This window comes from Vanessa cardui, chromosome 13 (assembly GCF_905220365.1).
Source record: "Vanessa cardui chromosome 13, ilVanCard2.1, whole genome shotgun sequence".
NCBI classification, from domain to species: domain Eukaryota; kingdom Metazoa; phylum Arthropoda; class Insecta; order Lepidoptera; family Nymphalidae; genus Vanessa; species Vanessa cardui.
Window position 1 is genome coordinate 8,751,820 of NC_061135.1, and position 17,460 is coordinate 8,769,279.

The 17,460-nt window shown below is 31.7% G+C and overlaps 1 protein-coding gene across 11 annotated transcripts in view; it reads left to right on the forward strand.

Moving 5' to 3' along the window:
- LOC124534635 (small conductance calcium-activated potassium channel protein) overlaps window positions 1–17,460 on the forward strand; it is a 274,246-nt gene that overhangs the window by 106,634 nt on the left and 150,152 nt on the right. For 10 of the 11 annotated variants that reach the window (XM_047110581.1, XM_047110580.1, XM_047110583.1 and 7 more), the window contains exons 2-3: window positions 14,858–15,607; window positions 16,738–16,839. In XM_047110581.1, the coding sequence (XP_046966537.1) occupies window positions 14,870–15,607; window positions 16,738–16,839 (840 nt within the window). In that variant the 5' untranslated portion in view covers window positions 14,858–14,869. The remainder of the gene's footprint in view (window positions 1–14,857; window positions 15,608–16,737; window positions 16,840–17,460) is intronic. The other variant, XM_047110589.1, reaches the window with a different exon arrangement.

The window sequence follows — 17,460 nt, forward strand, 5'->3', positions numbered from 1 at the left end:
TCAATACTTTACGGAAAAATATAAATTCAAAAAAAGTCAACGAGCTTTATTGTAGCCGATTAATTATTTTATATTTTGTGTAACATTTGACATTGTACCTTAGCATAAGCTGTAAGAAAATGAGGTGAACTTAACAGCCAATTCAAATAACTCGCACGCTGATTGGTAAAATCAAACAGCGCGTTTCCGTTAAAAATTTCCGTCCCTTTTCACGAATTCATTCCCACAGATTGCAGGAAAGAGAAAACATCAACTATTATGTCACATTTATTAACTCTGATATTCCAATGAAACACTAGATGTATAAGTGAATTAAACATTCTACATTTCGAAATTTATTTAGTGTGTAACCATATTTGTTCACGCGTTATTATCCGCGTTTCAAATAATTAATAAAGCCGAGCAATTTGTCTCCCGTTTAGATATTCCGTGAACGGTATCAAATAATGTTGTAAATTTATTTGATCACTTAAGATTTCATATATTATTATTATTAAAAGAGTTAAGTTATAATGCTAAGTATTTAGTACACTGTTATACACATTATTGATGTTTGTTGATTCATTTAAGTCATAAGTATCTACATTCTTCACAAAAAGATTCTATTTATTTTTAAATTAAAACTTTCATCAGATACATAATATATGGAAATGTAATTGTATGTCATTCATATATTTTATTTTCAAGATAATTTTCTTTAGTGTGATGATTTTATGAATACAACAAAGGTAATTAATAAATCTATCGATACTATCAAGCAAAGGTTCACTCATAGAATATTGTAAATACTCGGTTATATTAACAGTCATATCGCGTGACCGTCCTCGGCACGATTTTCTTTGAAGTCTCGGCCATTTTTGATGATACGACGAATGTATTATTGATTAAGTATTTTTATGACATTCGATCCTTCAGGATTTGATGGCATATAATAAAATTGTTTGAATAAAAGGCAATTATATAGAGCACGTGTTCTAAAATTCACATGAAATAATAAAAAGATAAAAATAGATGCTTTTTTGTGGTTATAAAAGTACATTTCTAGTATATCCGCACTAGTGTATATCCGAGGATGAAAAGATTTTACTGGAATCACTCGAGAGATTGCTCGAGCTCTCCAACCTGGTTAGGGAGGGACCCAATTGAATCGACAGCTTTTGTCTTCTTGAAGACACTTTTGAGAGAATAAAAAACTACGATTTGAATTGCTTTTACTTGATAGTTTATCTTTTCAAATGATATTCGCTTTTATTAATCTGTTTTTTATATTTTTATCTAAGACTTATTTATGTAAGGCGAATTAATGCCTATTGAATATCGACACGTACATATTGTACGGCACGGATCGAATCAAAAATCGAACGTGAGTGTGGTTTATCTCACATAGGCCAAACAAAGAGGAGTATCGGTACCAGGGTCAAGGAACATATAGGAGATGTCAAAAATAGGCGTTCTTCAAAGTCTGCAGTCTGTGAACATGTTCTGGATAAACCTAACCATTTTATTCGATTTGATAAACCACAGATCCTCGCTAAAAAACACAGATTCATTCCTAGAATGATACGCAAGACTATTGAAATTCAAAAACATCCGAACTTCAATAGAGAAGATGGTTGGAGACTTTCTAACACCTGGGATCTACTTATTAAAAATTTAAAATCCCAAATCCAACAGCCTGCAAGACCTAAAGATACAGTCAGTGCCTTCTGCGTGAAACCGGAACGTTACTCAAGATACCAATTGAGAAATCGTTGGCGGTAGTTGTTAATAATATTTCTTTTGTTCTTCAACTAGACAAATGCCACCTTAGTCTACCCGTGACCACGAACGCTGTTAAGAGCTCGAAACGTCGGGATGTTAAAAATAATTAATATACGCGATTCAGATCCGTTATAGCTAGTTTTATTTCAATGTGTAATCGCGAAAATTTATACTTTATACTCAGTTAATATTATTCATAATAAATGATGCTACACGTAAAAGATTGAACATATTTTTTTTTAAATCCGTTAAAACTTTTGCTTTATTTAACAGATTGTGAAATCTATTAAATTCGTTATTGCACGAATGGAAAAGTTTTAAATGGAGTTTATTCAGTAGCACCGAATGATAAATAAACAGGGTTCGTAAACTTGTGTATGTCTGTAAATATTAAAGTTTTAAAACGTTGTATTTATTTTTTATCACTTTTTGTGTACTTTAGTTTCTCCTTGGTGATAAACGATTGTTTTAATATAATGCCCTATTTTTTATTTCTAGATTACATTTCTAGATCTTATGTACATGCTATTTATATATTTTGATTCTAGTATAAAAAATAAATGCATAAAACGACGTGACGACAACGAATATGAAAAATGAAATTTCAATAAAAAAAGTTAATAGCTAAAATTTACTTTATACGGAAAATAACAATTTATCGTTCTCGACGCAAGGTTTTTCTATAGGTTTGCTGTTTTTTACTCTTTTCGCGAGAAATTTAATTAATCTGGTAATGAACAAAGGCTTGTCGATACTCGTATTTTACTGTACATTATAAAATAAAATACAAACGTTTTTGTCGTGACGTACACATATGTTCTTTATAATACAAGTCTTGTATCGTATTCTTTATCTATTTCAGCGCAATTTGCCTGCAAACTTCACTCACAGCGAAATTAACCCAATTTTTATATTTCAATGATAAAAAAAATAATTTTCCTGGCATTGTTAAGGTAACTAAAACAAGCTCCAATGAACAAAATATGCATCTAGGTATTATAACCATATATCTGTTTGTACACATATATATAAAAGAGCATTCACATTATGCTCAGGTGATAGATCTAGAAGTTCTGCATTACGTCAAAGAAATATTTTCATCGGTCTGAATAGTACGTTGGCAGTTTTACACTCTCGTGCCTTGAAAAGCAGGTCCTACACCTGATTTATTTCCGTTCGAATTGGATGGATGGTTTTGAGGGATATCGAAAAATTAGTGTGAGACTGCATATAAAGTGCACCCTTGTCATTATAATATCCTGTTGATTATCTAATTGGACGTCGTTTCATAAAGTCGCTACTAATTTTATTTGGATTTTTTAATAAATAGAATATTTTTTAGTAAAAAATAGTAGCGAGTTTGATTAACCTATTTCCCTAAAATGTAACTTAGATATTTTCAGTCGATTTTAGTACGTATAGTTGTGCGTCTAAAACTAGTCTATTATATTGAAAAAGTTAAAGAACAACACTTACAAAAACAAATTTACACTAAATTACAGAAATTCGAATGTAACTTTCAAGAATCCACTAGATTTTTCAAATTGTTTCTTGATGAATTGTAAATAACATCGTGTTTTCGTTTCCGCGATTAAACCGCGGCGTCACGAAAAATTGCCATTAGGCGGGCTCGTTCATTCCGAATAGATGTTACAATTAAGTTTATTACCTCTGTAATTATACACTTTATCTTCCTAATATAGCTTTGATGATAATGCAATTTTAATTAAAATTTCAACATGATATTAATCCATTTAATGTAATTTATAGATATATTGATCTGCTTAATGGGATGCCTATGTTAAAAATGATAAAATGATATTTCCGGCTTATATTCATTGAATTAAGGAAATATGTCTGTTATACGTAAGCACGCAGACAGTTTCGTGAAGATCATTACATCCTCTAGAATAGTGTGACATAAAAGTTATTTTTTTAATTTAACGATCTTTACCTTAATAAGCTTACTTAACAATGGTCAGATTGTTATGGATAAGGATTATTTTATTAGGTTGTAGAATGTAACCGAAATTGTTAAAGTTAAAAAGTTAGGTATGAACAAAAATTCGTTTAGTTACTTTGTTCATATGAAATTATATCAAAGCTCACTCACTATATTTCATAAATCGGATTAATTGAATAACTTATAATTAATCAAACCTGTATAAATAGTTCTGCAAGTAAGTTACTATTAATATTGGATATATTGCGACGTGAAAAACCGTAAGATGTCAATGTATACGGTGAGATCGAATTGTTTTCTTTTGTAATTCTCTGTTTCCACGTTATCTAAATCCGATAGGCCGCAATCTCTCTTTGATTGCAGTCCCGTCCGTGTTGAGTGTGCAGTAAGGTGAATTAGCACAACAAATACAGATACATCATTGTAATGGTTTTCTAAGCAATTTACTTGGAAAACAATTAGATAATGCGTTGATACAACAACACCAACAACAGCCTGTAAATTTGCTTTACTGCAAAACTGCTGGGCTAAAGCCTCCTCTCATTTTGTGGAGAAGGTTTGGAACATATCCCACCACGCTGTTCCAATGTGGGTTGGTGAAATAAACATGTGGCAGAATTACTTTGTGACTCATGCAGCTTTCCTCGTGATATTTTCCTTGACCGCCGAGAACAAAATGAATTATAAACACAAATTAAGTACATGAATACTCAGTGGCGCTTGCTTGGGTTTGAACCCCCAGTCATTGGTTAAGATTGACGCGTTCTAACCACTGGGCCATCTCGCCTCACCTGTGATGATATTCAAGTTAAATTGAATAGTAACGTAAGCTGTCATAGCTTACCATAATTACTAAGCTGGTATGTTAGTTAAGTAATTTTTTTAATATACTTTTAAAGATCAGTTTTATAGTTGAAAATTATTTATATATAAAACTTACTTAAAGTTAGTGAGTAACAGCCTGTTAATTTCCCAATGTTGGGATAAGGCCTCCTCTTCCATTTAGGACAGGGTTTGGAACATATTCCACCACGCTGTTCCAATGCGGGTTGGTAGAAAGCGAGCGAAAGGAGGTTTTATACATAAAAGATGTTCAAAATTCACAATTTAAGTAAAATAATTTATACAAAGGGAATGTCATTTGCTTTAATAAGATCAGTTATAATCCGTTTGATACGAGATGGGAAGATACTATGTAACTGATGAAAAGCGACTGACTTAATCTCCAAAGCTGACAGATTAAGCTTGTCAAATACCAGCGCTTTGATTTTACCAGACAACTGCAGATTTCTGTGAAAAGGCCTAAAATCAAATTTGATAATACATTGTCATAGTTTTATTATCATTTTTAAACCTTTGGATATAATATTACAGATACAGTAGAAGTTACCACATTACATTTTAATGAAGTTACAAATGTAACAGAAAAGTAACCATAATTTGAAAAGGAAAATATACCATTTAAAAAAAAGAACTTAAATAATTACATTAATGAAATTGCAAAAATAAGTAAAAACATAGAGGAAAATATATCGGTATAGAATTAAATTTTGTAAGAAATTATCTGATACAGAGTAATGAAACAGTGATTTCTCTAAGGCATCAATCTTCTCTACAGATGTATTTGATACTAATATAAATATTAATAAACATTTTTTATCAGTAATGATTGCAGGAAAGAGAAAACATCAACTATTATGTCACATTTATTAACTCTGATATTCCAATGAAACACTAGATGTATAAGTGAATTAAACATTCTACATTTCGAAATTTATTTAGTGTGTAACCATATTTGTTCACGCGTTATTATCCGCGTTTCAAATAATTAATAAAGCCGAGCAATTTGTCTCCCGTTTAGATATTCCGTGAACGGTATCAAATAATGTTGTAAATTTATTTGATCACTTAAGATTTCATATATTATTATTATTAAAAGAGTTAAGTTATAATGCTAAGTATTTAGTACACTGTTATACACATTATTGATGTTTGTTGATTCATTTAAGTCATAAGTATCTACATTCTTCACAAAAAGATTCTATTTATTTTTAAATTAAAACTTTCATCAGATACATAATATATGGAAATGTAATTGTATGTCATTCATATATTTTATTTTCAAGATAATTTTCTTTAGTGTGATGATTTTATGAATACAACAAAGGTAATTAATAAATCTATCGATACTATCAAGCAAAGGTTCACTCATAGAATATTGTAAATACTCGGTTATATTAACAGTCATATCGCGTGACCGTCCTCGGCACGATTTTCTTTGAAGTCTCGGCCATTTTTGATGATACGACGAATGTATTATTGATTAAGTATTTTTATGACATTCGATCCTTCAGGATTTGATGGCATATAATAAAATTGTTTGAATAAAAGGCAATTATATAGAGCACGTGTTCTAAAATTCACATGAAATAATAAAAAGATAAAAATAGATGCTTTTTTGTGGTTATAAAAGTACATTTCTAGTATATCCGCACTAGTGTATATCCGAGGATGAAAAGATTTTACTGGAATCACTCGAGAGATTGCTCGAGCTCTCCAACCTGGTTAGGGAGGGACCCAATTGAATCGACAGCTTTTGTCTTCTTGAAGACACTTTTGAGAGAATAAAAAACTACGATTTGAATTGCTTTTACTTGATAGTTTATCTTTTCAAATGATATTCGCTTTTATTAATCTGTTTTTTATATTTTTATCTAAGACTTATTTATGTAAGGCGAATTAATGCCTATTGAATATCGACACGTACATATTGTACGGCACGGATCGAATCAAAAATCGAACGTGAGTGTGGTTTATCTCACATAGGCCAAACAAAGAGGAGTATCGGTACCAGGGTCAAGGAACATATAGGAGATGTCAAAAATAGGCGTTCTTCAAAGTCTGCAGTCTGTGAACATGTTCTGGATAAACCTAACCATTTTATTCGATTTGATAAACCACAGATCCTCGCTAAAAAACACAGATTCATTCCTAGAATGATACGCAAGACTATTGAAATTCAAAAACATCCGAACTTCAATAGAGAAGATGGTTGGAGACTTTCTAACACCTGGGATCTACTTATTAAAAATTTAAAATCCCAAATCCAACAGCCTGCAAGACCTAAAGATACAGTCAGTGCCTTCTGCGTGAAACCGGAACGTTACTCAAGATACCAATTGAGAAATCGTTGGCGGTAGTTGTTAATAATATTTCTTTTGTTCTTCAACTAGACAAATGCCACCTTAGTCTACCCGTGACCACGAACGCTGTTAAGAGCTCGAAACGTCGGGATGTTAAAAATAATTAATATACGCGATTCAGATCCGTTATAGCTAGTTTTATTTCAATGTGTAATCGCGAAAATTTAAGACAACATTATTATTTCATGTGTTCTTTATACTCAGTTAATATTATTCATAATAAATGATGCTACACGTAAAAGATTGAACATATTTTTTTTTAAATCCGTTAAAACTTTTGCTTTATTTAACAGATTGTGAAATCTATTAAATTCGTTATTGCACGAATGGAAAAGTTTTAAATGGAGTTTATTCAGTAGCACCGAATGATAAATAAACAGGGTTCGTAAACTTGTGTATGTCTGTAAATATTAAAGTTTTAAAACGTTGTATTTATTTTTTATCACTTTTTGTGTACTTTAGTTTCTCCTTGGTGATAAACGATTGTTTTAATATAATGCCCTATTTTTTATTTCTAGATTACATTTCTAGATCTTATGTACATGCTATTTATATATTTTGATTCTAGTATAAAAAATAAATGCATAAAACGACGTGACGACAACGAATATGAAAAATGAAATTTCAATAAAAAAAGTTAATAGCTAAAATTTACTTTATACGGAAAATAACAATTTATCGTTCTCGACGCAAGGTTTTTCTATAGGTTTGCTGTTTTTTACTCTTTTCGCGAGAAATTTAATTAATCTGGTAATGAACAAAGGCTTGTCGATACTCGTATTTTACTGTACATTATAAAATAAAATACAAACGTTTTTGTCGTGACGTACACATATGTTCTTTATAATACAAGTCTTGTATCGTATTCTTTATCTATTTCAGCGCAATTTGCCTGCAAACTTCACTCACAGCGAAATTAACCCAATTTTTATATTTCAATGATAAAAAAAATAATTTTCCTGGCATTGTTAAGGTAACTAAAACAAGCTCCAATGAACAAAATATGCATCTAGGTATTATAACCATATATCTGTTTGTACACATATATATAAAAGAGCATTCACATTATGCTCAGGTGATAGATCTAGAAGTTCTGCATTACGTCAAAGAAATATTTTCATCGGTCTGAATAGTACGTTGGCAGTTTTACACTCTCGTGCCTTGAAAAGCAGGTCCTACACCTGATTTATTTCCGTTCGAATTGGATGGATGGTTTTGAGGGATATCGAAAAATTAGTGTGAGACTGCATATAAAGTGCACCCTTGTCATTATAATATCCTGTTGATTATCTAATTGGACGTCGTTTCATAAAGTCGCTACTAATTTTATTTGGATTTTTTAATAAATAGAATATTTTTTAGTAAAAAATAGTAGCGAGTTTGATTAACCTATTTCCCTAAAATGTAACTTAGATATTTTCAGTCGATTTTAGTACGTATAGTTGTGCGTCTAAAACTAGTCTATTATATTGAAAAAGTTAAAGAACAACACTTACAAAAACAAATTTACACTAAATTACAGAAATTCGAATGTAACTTTCAAGAATCCACTAGATTTTTCAAATTGTTTCTTGATGAATTGTAAATAACATCGTGTTTTCGTTTCCGCGATTAAACCGCGGCGTCACGAAAAATTGCCATTAGGCGGGCTCGTTCATTCCGAATAGATGTTACAATTAAGTTTATTACCTCTGTAATTATACACTTTATCTTCCTAATATAGCTTTGATGATAATGCAATTTTAATTAAAATTTCAACATGATATTAATCCATTTAATGTAATTTATAGATATATTGATCTGCTTAATGGGATGCCTATGTTAAAAATGATAAAATGATATTTCCGGCTTATATTCATTGAATTAAGGAAATATGTCTGTTATACGTAAGCACGCAGACAGTTTCGTGAAGATCATTACATCCTCTAGAATAGTGTGACATAAAAGTTATTTTTTTAATTTAACGATCTTTACCTTAATAAGCTTACTTAACAATGGTCAGATTGTTATGGATAAGGATTATTTTATTAGGTTGTAGAATGTAACCGAAATTGTTAAAGTTAAAAAGTTAGGTATGAACAAAAATTCGTTTAGTTACTTTGTTCATATGAAATTATATCAAAGCTCACTCACTATATTTCATAAATCGGATTAATTGAATAACTTATAATTAATCAAACCTGTATAAATAGTTCTGCAAGTAAGTTACTATTAATATTGGATATATTGCGACGTGAAAAACCGTAAGATGTCAATGTATACGGTGAGATCGAATTGTTTTCTTTTGTAATTCTCTGTTTCCACGTTATCTAAATCCGATAGGCCGCAATCTCTCTTTGATTGCAGTCCCGTCCGTGTTGAGTGTGCAGTAAGGTGAATTAGCACAACAAATACAGATACATCATTGTAATGGTTTTCTAAGCAATTTACTTGGAAAACAATTAGATAATGCGTTGATACAACAACACCAACAACAGCCTGTAAATTTGCTTTACTGCAAAACTGCTGGGCTAAAGCCTCCTCTCATTTTGTGGAGAAGGTTTGGAACATATCCCACCACGCTGTTCCAATGTGGGTTGGTGAAATAAACATGTGGCAGAATTACTTTGTGACTCATGCAGCTTTCCTCGTGATATTTTCCTTGACCGCCGAGAACAAAATGAATTATAAACACAAATTAAGTACATGAATACTCAGTGGCGCTTGCTTGGGTTTGAACCCCCAGTCATTGGTTAAGATTGACGCGTTCTAACCACTGGGCCATCTCGCCTCACCTGTGATGATATTCAAGTTAAATTGAATAGTAACGTAAGCTGTCATAGCTTACCATAATTACTAAGCTGGTATGTTAGTTAAGTAATTTTTTTAATATACTTTTAAAGATCAGTTTTATAGTTGAAAATTATTTATATATAAAACTTACTTAAAGTTAGTGAGTAACAGCCTGTTAATTTCCCAATGTTGGGATAAGGCCTCCTCTTCCATTTAGGACAGGGTTTGGAACATATTCCACCACGCTGTTCCAATGCGGGTTGGTAGAAAGCGAGCGAAAGGAGGTTTTATACATAAAAGATGTTCAAAATTCACAATTTAAGTAAAATAATTTATACAAAGGGAATGTCATTTGCTTTAATAAGATCAGTTATAATCCGTTTGATACGAGATGGGAAGATACTATGTAACTGATGAAAAGCGACTGACTTAATCTCCAAAGCTGACAGATTAAGCTTGTCAAATACCAGCGCTTTGATTTTACCAGACAACTGCAGATTTCTGTGAAAAGGCCTAAAATCAAATTTGATAATACATTGTCATAGTTTTATTATCATTTTTAAACCTTTGGATATAATATTACAGATACAGTAGAAGTTACCACATTACATTTTAATGAAGTTACAAATGTAACAGAAAAGTAACCATAATTTGAAAAGGAAAATATACCATTTAAAAAAAAGAACTTAAATAATTACATTAATGAAATTGCAAAAATAAGTAAAAACATAGAGGAAAATATATCGGTATAGAATTAAATTTTGTAAGAAATTATCTGATACAGAGTAATGAAACAGTGATTTCTCTAAGGCATCAATCTTCTCTACAGATGTATTTGATACTAATATAAATATTAATAAACATTTTTTATCAGTAATGGCCTGTAAATGTCCGACCAACAGTCTTCTCCTTTTGACGAGAAGGTTAGAGTACATGGCACCATGCTGCTATAATACGGGTCGGCTACATGTGTATCCAACACATGTAGCAGAATTTAGTTGAAATAAAGTACAAGTTTCCTCATGATGTTTTCCTCATGATTCACCACTGAGCATGACATAAATTCAAAACACAAATTAAGAATATAAAAATTCATTTTACATAATTTGAATTGAACGTTCTTACTAAAAATGTAATGGAATGACGCAAGAGGTACATATGTAATTAAAATGTAATTGCTTAGCAGAAGAAGAATAAAAAGAAATGAAGTGAAGTGGTATTTAAAACTTACGTGTAAAATTGTAATACGATAAGTTTTCAATACCACTACATTAATACCACAACCTATTACCCACTCGTTGTAATATGTAAATTATAATAGTACGGGCACATGATCAGGAAAATACCTCCATCTTTTCGTATACTTCATTTATATTCAATTCATCGCGTGAATCAAGCATGTGGCCTTGAAAAACCTGCACGTGTACCTATCATTGGAACAACAAAGTAGGATAAGCTCCATAACTTATTCTCAAATAATCTCATTTTCTTTTAAAGATAGCAATCACAATCTAATGCAAAAATGGACAGAGGAACACTCGCAGAAACGCAAACGCAAATTGTTAAATTTGAATTGTAAGGTGCACTCAGAGATGCCTGTAAATGTCCCACTGCTGGGCAAACGCCTTCTCTTTCTTTGAAGGTTTGGAGTTTCTCCCATATGCTGCTCCAGTGCCAGTTAATTTTAATAAGAGAAGAAAAAATACTACAAAATAATATTTATATTTAAGTGTGTAACCAGTAATAGATAAAGTCAGTAAACACATTTGTTTTAAAGTTTATAATATTCCAAAACGATAAGAATGTAATAAAACATAAATTAAACACATTATATTTCATGCAAAATTTATAAATAATTCTTAATCTCAATTTGACAAAAGTTCCCTTAATTAAGCAAGACTTTCAAGATTTTGGCAAATGTTGCCGAGTGTTTGTAAATCACGTGCTCCACTTCAGATTCTAAATTATTTTAGGAGTTTGTGTAAGCTTTAAATGAAAACCAACGTAAGAAAACTTTTCTCTGCGATGTAACACTCCTAACAATGTTGTTTTTCTACATTAAGAAGATAATGACATAGCTTTTAGTGGAAAATGAAATGACTATAATTATTATGGTACGATAGATACGGATGGAAAATATATTACAATATACTGAAGAAATGAATTGGAAGTGAAATATATTGAGTATTGAAAACTACAAGACAGTAACACATATTGTAAGTGCCTTTTAATTCATTGTTATTGAGACAAATATTTTTGGGAAAATAAGTATTCAGTAGACTTATACGTATATACGTAGTGTATGTATGTGTATTATCAATGTGCAACCAATGGTTTTGACTCAAAAAGGCAAAAAAATAGGAAATTTTATCAATATCTATTAGAGGTAAGGTAAGACATATTTCAAGTTACTGATATTGATCTGTTGTAAAGAAAAACAACAATTATGTAGATAATTTACTAAAATTTAAAACAAAAAACTAACAGTCAATTATTCCTTGTAAAACTCAAAAGTAAAATCGCAGTGATACTACTCAACGGATAAACCTTCCAAAGCCTCTTCTTAGTATACGATGTAAGCTAGTTCTTGAAAAACTTTCGAACCTAAATACACAACAGCCTAGCCTACACGTGTTTACATTACATTACAGTACATTTTGTGGACAGTTGAAGCCCATCTCAAAATTAAGGTCAACATCCTTCTTTTACCCATCCCACAATTAAACTCTGTTAGAAACTGTATGGTTTAAGGGTAAATAAGGTGTACGTCGTCTCCTCCAAAGTCGATCCAAACTTACGGTTCATTTGGTTGGTACATATGGGAATTTGGGCAATTTTATACTGGTTGCGGTCGGGAGGCCTTTTAAGTTTTTGGGAAATTTCGTGCTTGTTCTTTGCATTTTTTTCTATCATGAGTATCAAATTGAAAAATCTTATTCAGTATACGTAATATATCAATAAAATATCAAACTTTACTAACATTTATTTATTACATTTGTAATAAGGAACATGGGAATACTATGGATAAGACAAATTAAAGTTGTGCGATACCACGCGAGCAGCTAGTTTCAGTGAGAATATTATACTTATAGGCCCCATTGTTGCGACACAATGAATGTCTAAGAAATTGATTTTTATTTCTTATATTCCCAGCTATAGCTGGACGTGAACATTAACGAGATCGATTAGATTTCTCTTCAACATTTTGCCTACATTCGCACTCCTAATTAAAGTTTCATTACGTGTAAAATATTTATAACTCAATGAATTATGTATATACTTCAATTCCAAAATCATATGAATTTGTATGGTTTTCTTCCAGTTCTATCTAAGTATGGTTATCGTTTTTCCTAGTAAGACCAGTAATTGCTCTTAAAATTTCGCTGTGACGTTTTAAATATTGATAGATTGATGGTTCATTTGGAATCTATATTAGTATCAGCATTTGTTATCAGTAGCATATAATAAATAGATACATTAATATCATTGAATGATATTTTTTTTTGCTTAGAAATTAGATTTTAATGCCCTAATTACTTTAGTTAGAGAAAGTGGATATGTAATTCTATTAACTTTAACAAACATAAATGTGCCCTAAGGCTTTTGGTAAACTATTGGGATATAAAGATATTTAATGATAACAAAAGGTTAAAAAGTGATACAAGTATATGATACAATTTTTTCTTGCATTATTTTCTTTATACGTAAACCTCCTAGGATTACAATATAATGTTGGAACATTTCGTTGTGACAGACATTATATCCAGAGGATAGGTACTTTTAAAGAATACTCAGAGTGTATTCTTAAAAGTGTATTAAAGCAAAAGTGCGGAACGTGCGACCTGGAGTCGAGTCACTATTGTTCCTTCAGCAAAATTTTCTTCTTTTACGTTGGAATTTACAATTGGAAAAACGAATAATACTCAGAAAGCACCTACAAATTACTACTATTATTTTTTTAAACGCTGCAATTTTAATTTCTATTACCCGAGTTGATTGTCATCGAACACAAGCAAAAAAAAAAATATTAAAAAACACCCATGCATGTCAGCAGTTGTTGATATATTTCAGGTAACGTAATATAGTCACTGTTATAGTTAATTTTTAGAAATTGATTGATGGTATGTGTCATAAAATTTTGAATATATTACAGGAACAACGAGAAGGAAAAGTTTAATTTACATCCCTTAAAATGGCGATAAAATATATACATTTACAGTCAATAATTTACATTTTTACACACTGAGAAACGATTGAAAATAAATCACCACAAAATTTCGGCCATTGGTTCTCTATTTTGTTACCCAAAGACTTCTACTGTTTTCAACGATCAACTCGTTGCTTGCTTTTAAAACTCGACGTGGCTTTAATCATGAAAATTACAACACTTGAAATTGCAGACTAGTTTTCCTTTACTCTGCTTTTCTTTTTGTTTCAAGTGTAACTCTTTTATAAGTTTTGTTATTTACACCTAATATATTTTTTTGTGATATGGCTTTTACCGTAAGTGTTCCTTAAAATCAAATATTTACGTGTAATGTAAAAGCAATAAAGCTTAACATAAATCTAGGGCACTGAGAAGAGTGACGTATTAAGATCGGAAAAAATCTTTTGTTTCACAGAATTTCAATAAAACATTTCTGAACATTCACAAAATATCATATTGGTATACTTAACTGTTTTAAAAAAGGCAAAACACTTAGATTTTGACAATTACTAAATCATATTATCTGATTATTTTTTTTTCAAATTAGACAAAAAAGTCACAAACAAAAACTTCTTTAAATTAATTGTGTATGTTTAACATATTATGTCTTATTACGATTGACAGTGTTAATATTGCCTCAAATCAGCAGCAGTTTTTTAAGGCAACATGCATTTTAAGTATGTACAACTTTTTAATAAAATTCCAACCCATAACCGTTGATCTAACTGAAAGCTGCTATGACGACAGTTCATCATAATATTTGAGATTTTTTTGTTATTCAATAATCAATCTTAGTAGATTAATAATTTAACGCATTTTACATAGTAACATTGTATATATATTTTGTGGAATGAGGAAACCTGATACTCGACTTTGTATGATATGTTCGAGTTTTTTACCTCGTTTGCAGTGGTTTAGTTAGTTAATAATAAATTATTTCGTTTGTTTCAGACTTTAAACAAGATGTCCGTGCCAACAACAGATAGTACCGAAGCCATTACAAACTCCGGCTACGGAAGCAGTGATGAAACAGCTAGCCTCTTGGTTTCTGGGCCATCTGTCACTGTCATTGTTCCTACTGAGAATAGAACCGTTAAACCAGTACTTCAAAGGCAAGACTGTACCACCCATTTACGGCCACAATTGTCAGGTGGTCCCGGCAGCGAAGAAAGTGCTGCATCAATTAGAATAGAGGACGGTACTACGAGAAGCGTGCCAGATATAGAATTGCAATGTCGAGAACCAGCAGATCGTCCTCAAACTCTCGTTTCGCCAATGGCAACTTGCTCACACAGGGGTTCAATGACAGCATGTCAGTTAGTTCCACACGCTTACGCTAGATGTCGTGTTTGCGAAAGAAGGCAGTCAACGGCGCCAATGTCGGCACTACAACTAGCGCGATCTGTGTCTAGAGAGAGTGTTCGCTCAGCTGTTCACTACCCTTGTGGATGTAGTTCGCTTCACGCCGTCAGTACATGCCCTGTTATTCAACCTCCGGCCTTATTGCTACCGGCCACAAATACGAGAATTATACGACAAAGCTCGCAGCCGGAGTCGAGCGCATGCGCGACCCACTGCGCTCACCACACACATCACCACCCCAGCGCCTCACTGCGACAACTTCGAGAACCCGGCGATGGAATCGCTGGAATTGCGGCTGATTCTTTACGAATCAACGGCGGAATGCGACCCTTCAAACAGGTAAGACAAGCTGCTAAAAGATGGCGCCACAAAAAGTAAGCGATATGTTTATATGTAATGTATACGAATATTATGCGTGAACAATTTATTACAATTTACACGAATATTACACAAATACTACAAATTATTTTTAACACTATAAAAATTACTCAACAAAAATATGTAACACAATTTACATATTAAATATCACAAATAATAAAAAAATCGTTACACTACAATAAATGCTAAATAAACTTTCTTAAACCTTGAAAACAGAAATAAATATTCTTTAACTTTTTATATTTACATTTGGTCCCTTATTAGGTTTAGTAATATTCCTTAAAAAACGAATTAATTAATAAATTAAGAAACACAAGGAAGTTTAAGAGGAAAATTAACATTCTCGGTCTGATGAATAGAAAAATTAAGGTACCGAAAAAGTTTTTATCCGGCCTTTGTAAAAAAATAAACGCTGAACACGCAAGCCAGCACTGCAAAAAGGCTATTTAATTAGATCACTAAGTGAATTGCTGGAACAACAGCTGTATAATTGCTTAAACGGCTTCACTTAAATAAAGTCAAGCGAAATGTTTTTATATGATATCGCTTTTAAGGATTTCTTTGTACGAAAAGGAAGAATAAAACAAAAATTAATACTATAACTTTTATTCGAACAAAATTTTGCATTTATTTTCCAAAAAATATTTATGGATTTTCCATGGCATTGCATTTGAAAATATAATGGAACGTGTAAGATTACTTGAGTAAAATCAGTGTGAAGAAATCTTTATTGAATGGCGGTGCGAAATAAGTACGTAAGTACGTACCTCCTTATATTTGGCGATTCACGGCAACTTAACATGTCCCAAGCACCCAGTAACTATCTGACATTTCAACATTACAAACATATTTCAAGCGCCAAATTCGTATATCTAACTACACACATTTAAAATCATTTCTTGCAATAGTTTGTATCAGATTTATCCATTTAGGAGTAACGCTATTATTGCATTATCCTTAAGCTATCGATAGAACGCTGTTACAGATCTGTTTAGTCCGGCGTGTAAGTGCTGTGTAAGGGTCTTGAGAGGTTCCGTTCAAATCAAATCAAATTTTATATGTTTGATTTGATTTCTGTTTTCAACCTGCAGGGGCTGCTCCTCTGTCCACAAACCCTGTCGCAGACTCGCCGGGCCCGACTAAGGCGCGCTTTCACTGAAGCCACAGGAGACACGGTCAACTACGTTCGAACGGTGCGCTCGTTATACTGCATTTTGCACCACCACCGTCGCATTCGACTGTACAATCTCTCATACTTCTACTCTTGAATTATAAAATTAACATTTAAAATCAATTATTTAATAACAAACCTGTTATCTAAATTTTAAAAAGTATTAAATAAATTTATTTGACTATTTAGAAGTAGCACATGCATGATACTATCTTTAAGTTACCTTTTATTATTAGAAATAGACAGTAGTTCCAAAAAAAGGTCAATTCTTCCAGTTCCGATGTCAGAATAATGTCAGGTTGTACAGTCGAAAATCGGGTGACATTTGTGGATTGATCACAAATTGATTGTTAGTTGGCGAATGTGACGTCCCTGTAGCCTCGTTAAGACTATTTTTTCCCACGTCCCTACATAAAGCACAAAAACTTGCTTTTCACAAACAAATGTTTTCTATACACATCAAACAATTTAAAAAAAAATCATCGCTGAAAAATGTTACACAGCTTAATTATGATTTGATTTTAGATATTTTTGTCATTGATATGATTTTAGCGTCTTCATCATCATAATCTAGACACGCGGTAGCGTGTCAGCCAAGTTCATAAATACGCTACATGAACCATGCTGAAGAAAGCGTTTTGTC